The following is a 12,225-nucleotide window of genomic DNA, read 5'->3' on the forward strand; positions in this document are numbered from 1 at the left end:
CATATGTTGCACAATCGACAAGGTATGTTATAGAGTTGTTGATTTTTGTTGTTTATAATAGTAGGTTTGTCTACATTAAGTGTAAAATATGTTTTTATTTATTGAACTCACGTTCCAACGAGTTTCAAGAATTTGGAAAAATATGTATAGTTGATTAGTGGAAGAAAAAAACAAAAAAATAATAATAATAACAAGAAAACCTATAGGAAATATATGTTGTTTTAGGTTAAAAAAAATGATATCCATAATTCTACCTGTCTAGATCAAAACTTTGCCCATAAGCACATGCAGTTATTACCAACTCAACTAAAAATCTACACTCTAAATATAGATAATTACTAACTCAAACTAATTTTGAGTGCCAGATAGGGGTGAGCATGATAGATTGAAAAATCAAGTCGACCGACCAAACCAACCGAATCGAAGGTGGTCGATTTGAGATAAGGACAGGTTTGGTCGGTGTCAGTTTGAGAAAAATCCAAAAAGACAACATTTTATAAAAGTTTCAAAGACTTAAATTGACCTAATTTGACGGATCGAACGACCAAAATAGTTGATTTATACTCTTTCGTGGTCGAGGTCAGTTTGAACTCAAAGTTTGGTTTGGTTGAAAAATCAATTCCGACCAATCGATGATCACCCTTATCGTCAGACACACCTTTTTATCATCATAGTTAAACGTTACAAGTTTACAAAAGTGATTTTGAACTTTGTAAAAAAAATTGATTTTGAGATCTTTCACAATCACTTTTAAGCATGCAAACATGGCCGGTAAGAATGCCGAAAAGATTTCACAGAATTTAAAATTCAATAAAAGTACACTTGACACTCTTTTAACTTATAGAGAGAAAACGCTAGGAAGCGCTATACATTCAAAATTTTGACAATACACAGGAAAATGAAAATCAAACATAAACTAAATTTTGACATTAGAAAATATGTGGAAAATACTATACTAAAATCAATGAAAAACACTTTACCAAACTTCGGTATAGAAATATACTCTATAATCTAAGGCATAGTACAATACAAAATAATTAAATCAATTGAACAACATCATTATTTTTTAGTATGAGAGATGTTAGATCAAAAGTCTTGCCTTTAGATAATGAAAAGTCGCGCCAATTATCATTGAATTACGCACATTTTGATTTGAACAAAATCAATTATTTTTGGTAAAAATTTGAATAGAGTATGAAAATCTTGTAACGTTGATAATATTATGTTGGAATTTATGTTCTAAAACTCGTAATTTGTAGTTTAAAATAATATTTTATTTAATAAAGTAGTTATTGAGGATTTATTAGTAAAAATAGATTACTGTAATCTTAATTCCAATAAACTAAAGTCCGAGAGTCTGAGACTATCTACTGTAGATTTGAACTTTATGTGAGAGACATAAAAGTGAATCAAGTTCGAGTATATAGCCCAAATGATCTATAGTGTATGAATAAGATTGGGCATCTTATTTTGGGAACACTATGGATGCGACCCGCTCTGTACTTAGTACAAACGATGTGATTCTGAATCATTCATGTAAAGACATTGGAGTGGGGACATCCTATATAAAGAATTTACATAAAACTGGAACCATGAAATAGTCACTTTTAAGTCATAATATCGTTGACTATATAAAATTGATTATTTCGATTATTGATGACCTAGGTAACTTAATTTAACCCTAAGCTAACTATGAACTTCTGTTCAAACGAGATTATCCTTAGATCTGCATAGGTGAAGACGGCTTAACATCGTTGGCTCAATAAACCTTCCATTTCTGGGGTAAGACCGGGTGGATGGCTAGGGACATAGGATGCAAGATGAAATTCGCTCCTACCAACTTTAGGGTTAGTAGAAAGGTGGTTCCCTTAAGGATTAAATTCAAGTCTTGAACAAGGGGCCTCACCCTCTCATTGACCCGAGAGAGATTCGATTTATAGGTTAGACCTTAAATTAATTGTTCAATAGTGGATCAGTGAGACTTAAGGAATAAGATGTAGTCTCGGGGATAAAACGATATTTTAACTCGCTCGATATTACGAACAATCTGTGAAAGGTTAACTTACTGATAATGCTTATATCAAATAGTTAGAAATATATCTATAGCAAGGAGAGTGCAACTATGAACTTTAGTGGAATGACTCGTTAGTTAACAAATGTTGATTAGCTCGATCTAAAAAGGTTTAGTCAGTTAATCTTGAATCATTGGAGCCCATGCTTTATAGGTCCATTAGGTTCCCCTACTACCTCATATGGAATCAACTTAGAACAATATGTTTGAATAATTCAATTGCTCGGATTAGGTAAATGGAGAGAAACCGACAAATATATCTGATATAACCTCGGTTGTCAGTTTTAGATAGAGTTTTATGTTTAAATGTGATTTAAATATTAAAAATATGAATACGGATTCATATTCGAAAGTCGGAATTGATGGAAATGGTCAAAGTTATAAAAAGTAAAAATGTTGACTTTTGACTTTGAAAAGTCAAACTTTGACTAACTTTCTATTCAAACGTGATTTGAGTTTTGAGAAAAAAAAAATAAATGCAGATTCATGCTCAGGAAGTCGAAATTAATCAAGATGGACAAAATAGTAAAAAGTCAAAATGTTAACTTTTGACTTGAGAAGAAGTCAAAGCTTGACTTTAACTTAAATGGTCAAATGACCATATTGCCCTTGGACTAAGTGGGAAAATCCAACATTTTGTTGGATTAAGTTACTGAGATAAGTGACTACATGAAACGACTTAGTGGGCTAGGTGTTGAGATTTTATAAACTAATTATATGTATTTTTGCATGTAATTAGGTTATGAATAAACTCTTTTTCAATTGTTTAAAAAATTTTGAAATTTTGAAAATTTATATGATTTTAAAAAAATTTCCAATTTATTATTTTTATCTCTATTTCAACCCTTGAACTCTCCCTCCAATTTCCACCTCTTTTTCAAATTTCTTCACCTAACCGGGTCCCACAATTCAATTCTAAGTTCGAAGAATAAGAAGTCAACACTAGTACTAGTCTCCTGTTCGAGTTAGTGAGGAAATATCGAGGAATCGAGAAGCTACCAAAGGTATGACTCAATTAATTCTAATTTCGTTTAATTAGAGCAGTTTTATAAGCATATTAATTCCTAAAAAGTTTAGAAGCATTTAAAATAAATTTCGCTTCCGTATATTCGTTGTGCATGTTATGCTTTCCATCATATTAAATATTACTTTATGATCCATTAAAAGTAGGCATACGCTGAGTTGTAAACAAGTGGGGTAACAAGCTATGGATCTCAAAATGACTGATTATCATGGTTAAATTCATAGACTACTATTGATTAATTTTATGTGGTAGTATAGTAAGCACAGACCAACTTGAGCATGACTATGAGTATTACTCTCAATTAAGAAGTGAATGACATGAGCCCCTCCAAATAAGCTGTTAAAAGGGGATTTGGATGGAAGAAAAAATGTTTTTCATAAAGTCTTTTTTTGTTTAATCGTTTAAAAAAAACAGTTTAAAATACACCTTATCAATATTTTAAAAGCTATTCTAGTTGATAGTCAAATAAATCAATTATTTTTTTTCAAAATAAAGAAGTTCAAAAATAATTTTAAATGGTCCAACCTTATTTGATCATTAGTTGAATCAAAATAATAACATATAGCATAGCTAACATATAGCATAGCTGAATCAAAATAATAACACTTTGATCGATTTTATTAGTTTTTGTTTAGGAGTTATTTCTTTATTTTCTCTCTTTTTTCTTCTATTTCCATTCTCAACTTCTCCATTTCTCTCCAACATCGTCTTCTTCTTTGTCACAGCCACACATCCTGGACACTAAACCTCTCCAATTTAAAGTTCATCATCTCTACTCACTTTTGAACACAGAACAAAGTTGACTTCAAACTTACTGACTCCAAGTTTCAGACCCACCCAAATTCAAAGTCTCTCTCCCTCGGTGGCTCTGCACAAATTCATCATAAGAAAAATTGGAGATGCATCAGCAACAAAAATCATATTCAAATAGTCTTCTTTTATGTGTTGGTAAAAGTGAAATAGAAGAGAAAATTTGGTTGGCTTCATCTAGGAAGGAGGGCAGCTCGAGGGCTCCTCTCCTTAATGCAAAGAACACACTATCGCTGGAGGAGGGCCATATTCAGTCAAAATCTGAAACAAATGTTTCAAATATGGAACAAGCAAATAGGTTTATGTTGGAGGGCATCGTCTAGGAAGTGAAAGATGGAGAGGGAAGAGCAAGGAAAGATCCAAACCTAGAAAATTATAAATCATTTATATTTGCCACACCACATAGTATTTCCATTGAGGACTATTGAGAATTATTTTTTCAACCTCTAGTACTAGAGTTTTTGTTTGGGAACTCCAAAAATCAAATAGTATTACATTTTACCATTAGACTTGATAATATCAATCACTACAGCACTGCAAAACTCTTTATGCAGGCTACTATTTCATATCTTTCATTATTTGGAATTTGGAATTTGGAAATAAAGGATCTTCAAAGCATTTCCTTCATTATTTGGTATTTCCTTCCCTTACTTTGAAAATCCTAACTTCGTCTGCATCTCACATCGTTCCTCGCATCTCCTTCGTCTGACACATCTCCAATCTTCAACTTCGTCCATCTCACTTCAATCTTATTTACTAACTTCAATCGTTCTTTCCACTTCAATTGTTTGTTCCACTTCAATTTCCAATCTTCAAATTCGTCTGACACATCTCCAATCTTCAAGTTCGTCCGACACATCTCCAATCTTCAATCGTCCATTCGCATCTTCAATCTTCAGGCTTCACATCATTGCATCTCTTTTATCCGGCACATCGTCTATTATAGTTTACAAAGAGAACATGAGTAGTTAAGAGTAGTCAAGTATATTTTAAAATTGACAAAATTATTTAAAATGTGTGAAAATAATTAAGTGAAAAGATATATACTAAAATATTATTCAATTGCAAAGATTTGATTTTCAGCTTTATCATAGCATATGACGGATGTATTTTAAATTATTGTCTTTATCATAGCATATGACAAATGTATATAAATTTATTGTTTCATAAATTATACAAAATAGTTTTAGGGATTCAAACATTATATTTGACATAATATTAAGGATTCAAACTAAACTAAAACTAAAAGTGTAATTTTAGGATGGAATATATAACAAATGCTATATTTGGCATAATTTTAGGGATTCAAACAAACAATCTTAAATTAAAGTGTAAAATTTTAATTTAAAAATAATTTAAAATCTTTGAATTAAAACTAGAGAAAATTGTGGCTTAACGTGAAAAATTAGGGCGAGATATATATCAAACATTATCTTTGGCATAATTTTAGGGATTCAAACTAACAATCTAAAATTAATGTGTAGAATTTGGATTTTAAAATGATGTTAAGAATTTAATTTAAAACTAATATTTTAGAGTGGAAATTAATGTTAAAAATAAAATATGTATCATTATTTATGTTTATTTTTTTATGAATAATTTAAAAAATGAAAAATGCTAAATAGTTAATTTATCTTTGGAGATATATATATATATATGTTCGTTGAAGGATCCTCCTACTGATGATGATTAGCGTCCATTGGAGAATCCTAGAGACGCACTTGTGAAAGAAATAGCAAAATGGGCTAGCCGGAAATACAACAATCGAGGCCATCACTTGACATTTAGTAGTGTGTTGCAAGTTTGGATCAAAATGACGTTAAGAAATCTAAAATTAAGAAATTCTCCATTATTTTTTACATAATTTTAGGAATTCAAACTAATAATCTAAAATTAATGTATATAATTTGAATTTTAAAATAGCATTAAAATTTTGAATTAAAATAACGGTTAAAGTAGGATGGAAAATAATGTTAAAATTAATGTTAGAATATCAAATGTGTATTACGTATTATTTATGTAGTTTTTTCGTAAATAATTTGATGAATAAAAAATTTGAAATATCTTAGGAAACGAGGTAAAATGAGAAGGATGTAGATTGAAATTATTATTAAAAATTTGTAATATATATTATTTAATATATTTTTTTTATAAATAATATAAAATATAAAAATTCGTTAATACTTGTTTTTATCCCAAGGAATGTTGAAACTAAAAATATATCCCTTAGTTCAATCTTCTGCGACAATAAAATATATTTTTTATTTAATTAAGTTTTACCAAAAGTAAATGTATTTATAAATATATTGTATGTGTACGTAAGCAATTGTCATTTGCAGATGGGTAAACTCGAACAAGAAAAATTGAAAAAAATAATTTGACCGACGAATTTGAAAATAATTTTGGGATTTTGTATTTTTCCTTTTCCTATCCAGGATTTTGCAATTTCCCCCGTTAGCTAGATGTCAATTTCGACCCATGACACCCCACAGGGCAATTTGAAGCTAACATGCATGGGACAGAAAATGGCCCATCACTTGAGAACAGCAAGGAAATTGGCCCTGCCAAAATGACCAAAAACAATGAAAAAAGAGGAAGTAGCTGGCCTACATCTTGTCGCATTCAGATATTCAAAGTTATTTGATTCCAGTTTCCAACTGACAAGTAGACTTACCCACCTGCAACACTTCTTCATCTAAATTCATCAGAATTCAAGCCTCATGGTCCCCATAAATCAAGTTCTGAGAGGTAAAATCTACAATACTACACTTTATTATTATAAACATCAGCTATATTTTCAAAGGAAAGAAAGATAAATGACGCTATTGATCTCCCACCATGTTGAATAGATGGGGAAGGATAAGATAAGAATATAAGTCCAAATAGCAAATGCCACAGCCAGTCAGTCATTGATTGTCCCCATTCATGATTCTTGTTCTATATACAAACTATGACCAAGGAGGCAGTAAATTTGAAATGGAGAGAAGGGTAAGAGATAGATCATAAAGTCATTACAGACTATTCTGCCGTTGAATATGCACAAGCGGTTTGGTCGAAGTCCAACTGGGCTAAATCACATTGAAAGCAGACACTCAGAGGAACATTCTATGGATAAATTCCCACCCGCCGCATGATACATGTTGACGGCCTTAAAAGTGATGTCAACCAACCTAGAAAAGAAAACTAGCACATGTCATTTCATTATTTAGTATGGAAGTCTAGAGTATTCAACCTCGAGGAACAAAATATTCATTGTTGAGTCTTCTACTACTCCCACATAGTCGGCATACTTTTCATTCAGTGGACAAATTGATTGGGTTTCAGAGATGTACTCTTTTCAACCTGAGTCACTGTCCCCATGCGCAGGCCCTATATATCACATGGCACAGAAACAACAATCACCACAGCGTCAGAAATCACGTACAGAGTAGCGAATGAAGGAATTGAATGATAACACCAAGTAACCACCATCAAACTATAAATTGAAGAACAGAGAACAACCTAATACTAGTTTCCAGCGACAAAAAATCTAAGACCCACCGGCCAAACAAAACATAACAGATGCCTAAGTTAATCTGGGGCCAGCAACCAAAAGCTTCTAGGGTTTTTCAACTAGTTCTCTCTTTACTCCTAAAGAAGGACCCATCTTGGTTTATGTTAATGACCATATACCTAAACGATACAAATCTTTTCATTTTTTCAAATCAACAGAACATTTGGGTGGGGAGATTTGAATCTCTAACCTATTGGTCAATAGCATGTCTTCACGAATTGAGATATGCTTAGGGAACTCAATGATACAAATCTTATTCTCCCGGTCCAACAGACAGAATGTACTCCTCTGGGACTTAAGCATGAAGAATTTTTTTATTCAAAAAATAATGATAAATAAATAAATAAATGAGAAGTGACAGTGTCTTTTAAGGAGCACAATAGGAAACCACAAACAAATTGTGTGTGTGCAAAATATAAAATAACAAAGGATATGAAACAGAAGAGTTTAAGAAATTAGAGGTTTTACAAGAGAATGTGAAGAGCCTTAAACCTTTTTCAAGAATATTTTTGAATTTCTTCCTACGAAATTAAAAACAAACAAACAATAAATAAAAGGGTTTGTTCATGAAGAGAGTCAAGCTTGCTTATTAAGAGCGCCTTGATTTTGGCTTTTCCGGAAAGGGTGCCTAGCCCAGATATTCAAATTGGAAATAAAATAGAAAATGACACCCCTATTTATCAAAAACCAAAACAAGGAAAAACTCCAAAATGTATGATGTATCAAGTCAAAACTACAGACTTCTAGAACTAAAAAAAACAATAATAATAAAAAGCAGACGGGGAAAAACAGTATGCCATTCACCGAGTGGAAGCACCAAGGGAGAGAAGAATATGAGGATCTGATGCCCCTTAAGAGTGACACTACATTCCACATCCACCTTCCACATTCTTTAAGCACTCAAGACAAGAGGATCAATGATCCAACTATAGCCAAAGTATACCGAACATGCCATCTTAAATTTCCCACGTGATGTACTTCCTTATATTCTGAAGATCTTATTTTCACAAGTGAGAAGTAGACATAGCCTCAGATGGGAGAAGAAGAGATGAAGAGAATGTAAGGGTTGCTAACAGAGAAGTTGATTAAACATTCAACAAATGCAGAAGTACATTCCTATAATAAAATTTAACTTGTGACTGTTTCAACACTAGTGACCTATGCTATCCCCTCCTATCATAAAAAACCTCCAGCTACCGAATACTCAAATAACGTGGCCAATAAGAACATATATTTACATCAAGCACCCAGACAATAACGGGGAAGACACGTATTAAAATAGCCAATAGCTAGTGGTTTTGTACATTTTATTATGTCAATGAAAATTTCAAATATATATGAAAAAGGACCAATATGTAAAGAAGCACAACGATCCCAGAAAGAAGGTTGGAAATAAGAAAAGAAAGCTTACTTATATACATCACAAGAACCATTGCAAATGAACATCATCGATCATAGATATGCATTAGAAGCTAGATGCAATAGAAAGACTTCACCCTAGACAACATGTATGAGTACAATATGCCGCATTTGCTGAACAATAGAAGCAAGAAACACAATGTGGAATGCAAACATGGTAGCTCCAATACAAGAAATAAAACTAATGTTAGTTTATATCCATCAAAAGAGGAAAATACAGATTTTCCAACATGAACTGCATGTACACGTGAAAATAAATAACCAACAAGAGAAAAAAAACTAAAGACAAAGGTTTTACCCGAGATTGAGAATGCCATTAAGTGGGTCAAGAAGTTGTGGCTGCTGAGGATGCTGTGGATGCTGGTGTTCCTGGTGATGATCTTGTTGCTGCAGTTGTAAACTGGCACCAGCAGCCACTGCTGCAGCGCTTGAAGAAGCCCCCTTTGCCTCAGCGAGCCTCCACATATACCACGACCCAACCGATCGATAAGGCCTCCACTTCTCGCATAACTGATCCATCTGCGATGGTCGAGGCAACTCTTCAAGATTGTAAAGAAGCTGAACCCCTTTGCGAACATTAAGATCATTGATAGGAAGCACATCTGGTCTGTGCAGCGAGAAAATCATGAACATATGAACAGACCAAGACCCGATTCCATTGACCATTGTGAGCATCGTGAAAAGCGATTTATCATCCATATTTACAATTGCCGGGTCTGAAAGAATCCCATTTTGGTATTTCCTCGCAAGGTCATGAAGGTAACTAGACTTACGACCCGAAATTCCAATTTGCCTGAGTTGTTGAGGGTTCAAAGCAAGAACGGTTTCAGGAAGAACACCAGCCTCACCACCACAAAGGGCGATGAAACGGGTGTAGATAGAAGTGCCAGCCTTATAAGCCAGCTGCTGATATAAGATACTTCTAGTTAGGGCAAGGAATGGGGTTTGGAAACTGTCGAAGGTAGGACGTTGATGGAGATCAATTAACTGTGCAAGGAGTGGATCCGCATTCCGGAGATGCCGAAGCGCGATTTCCACCTCGCCCTCACAGGAAAGTGATCGTGCAAGCGGAACTGTGGCAGACGCGAAGGCGGCGCGTTGCTGGGCCGTCTTGCTTTTGTTAGATTTAACGGTGGCGATAGGTTTCGGTCCATCCGGGATGGCAACAACATGAGAGGAATTCGGATCTGATTCCTCCGGCGAGAGCTTTCGGATCTTCCGGGGACGCAAAGGCATTTTCGATGGAGGAGAAGAGATTTGCGATGGCGCATTCATCACCTCGCTTAGCATTACGGTGGCTTGAGCGATAGGGGTTGTGGAGTTGGAGGATTCATGAAACGTATTCTGAGCCTGCGATTGTGGTTGAGGTTGGCTTTGGGTTTGAGTCTGAACCTGCACTTGCGTTTGCTCTCCCATATGTAAGAGATTCAATTCAACCTGTAATTTCCCCCTTTGCTCAGAAAAATCGGTCGAAATGAAACACAATACACAGCCAAGAATCGGAGGGGAAGGTAACGGCGGAGAATCAGAAAGGGGGCAAAACTCGATGCCCGCAAGAACGGGTTAAAGTCTAACAGAAAGAGAAATTGAAAAATAACTGTGAAATTGAGAAGATTGGGGATCTGGAACAACGTTACAGAGTATAGAAATGGATGATCAATGGCATAGAGAAGGAGGAGAAAGAAATCCCGCCGCCGTTGTTCTTTGTTTCTCTGTTTCTGTCCGTCGCTCGGTCGTTCATTTCTGGCTTTCCATTTCCCCTCCACACTCATGCGCTGCTTCACGCTCCATTGTAAGCGGGTCCATGTACTCCAATTCTCCCACTGTCGGCCCATGAGCTCGGAATTCTTGGGCTGCCCCAAAGTTCAATAAGTATAAAATATCATGGCCCGGCCCATTTCAATCACCGGTTATAAAAGAAACCATGGTACTAAGGAAAATTTTACAAACATGTATGTAGTAACACATTAGTAAATTTTCATTAAGGTAACAAAACACCAAATTATTTACGGGCCGTTTAACAAAGTCAATAAAATTAGTCATTTCTTAAATATTCTAGGTTTGTCCTTTCATCTTTCTTGTTTGTAATTTCTTTCATCGTCTTCCTCCTCGTTGTGATTTCTTTCGTCGTCTTTCTTCTTTTCTTCTTTTTTTTCTATTGCGATTTCTTTCTTTCGTCTTTCTTCTTTTTTTCTTCTTTTTATACGTCATTTAATCTTTCCATTGCCTTTGTTCATTTCCTCTTCTTCTTTTTTCTCTACGATTTCTTTTAATCGTCTTTCTTCTTCTTCTTTTTTACATCGATTTAATTTGAGTAATCAAATCTAAAATATCATGTATAAAGAATAGCATAATCTAAAAGATCGTGTATAAAAAATCTTGAAAAAAATCATTTAGATTGGAGTAGTCAAATGTAAACAATCGTGTAAAAAAACAAACCATCATTTAGACGATCGCGTACCAAAATAATTAAAAAAAAATCGTTTATCTAGATCTAAATGATTGTGTAAAAAAAATAAACGATCGCGTACAAAAAAAATTTAAAAGAAATCGTTTAGCCAGAAGAAAAACGATTTGCCTGTAACCAATTTAACCAAATTAAACGATAGAATTAAAAAAAATAATTGTCAAATTAAATGACCAAATCTAAACGATCGTGTACCAAATATATTGTACACCGTTGTTGTACCAAATATATTATGCGCACGTTGTTGACAGAGCATTTTTTATATTTTACACAGTGGGCCTGTGGGTTTTTTTTGTTTTTCAGAATTGTTCTAGTGTAAATATTTTGTCGTTTTATTCTCTTTGTAAAAAGACCTCATGCAACATACTCTATTTACTATCTGTCACATTACCGTGGTTTAAAGTTGTGTTAAGCCATGAACACAAACTCTTTGGTGTGAACAAAGAAAGTGTAATCTTCGTTGTATTGTATAATTTTTCAAAGAAAGTGTACAACTTTAATAATAGAACTCTACTATCTTTTAAAAATAAAGAATCATCATTTTAAACTTTATCATGAATGTTATCTTTTATACGTTAACCATTTGTATATGAGTGACTCGACGGGGTGACTCACAGCTCGATTGTCTTAGTGTTTTCTCTGGGTCCACTAAAGACATGTTTGTCTAAGGGGTTCATCAAAAACCAGAGATGTTCCTATGGGATTACAGATTACACGTGTTTGGGAACGTGCCAATTTAAGGATACTACTCTACAGGACTCTAATGGGAAATTAACAGACACCTAGCGAAACTAGTAGTAGGTCTCTTACTGAGTATGTTTATACTCACTCTTTCTATATATGTTTAATATTTCAGACAAAGGTAAAGGTAAAGGAAAGTT

At 33.8% G+C, this 12,225-nt stretch overlaps 1 protein-coding gene across 1 annotated transcript; it reads right to left on the reverse strand.

Moving 5' to 3' along the window:
- Nucleotides 1–6,778: 6,778 nt before the first annotated feature.
- On the reverse strand, nt 6,779–10,661 carry LOC103503942 (DNA-3-methyladenine glycosylase 1). The gene is made up of 2 exons (XM_008468336.3): nt 9,176–10,661; nt 6,779–7,274 (listed from the first exon to the last, which is right to left on the reverse strand). Exons 1-2 carry the CDS (start codon nt 10,291–10,293, stop codon nt 7,253–7,255), a joined length of 1,140 nt encoding a protein of 379 aa, XP_008466558.2. The 5' UTR covers nt 10,294–10,661; the 3' UTR covers nt 6,779–7,252.
- Between the last annotated feature and the right edge of the window lie 1,564 nt (nt 10,662–12,225).

The sequence above is a fragment of the Cucumis melo genome, chromosome 4, assembly GCF_025177605.1.
Source record: "Cucumis melo cultivar AY chromosome 4, USDA_Cmelo_AY_1.0, whole genome shotgun sequence".
NCBI classification, from domain to species: Eukaryota; Viridiplantae; Streptophyta; class Magnoliopsida; order Cucurbitales; family Cucurbitaceae; genus Cucumis; species Cucumis melo.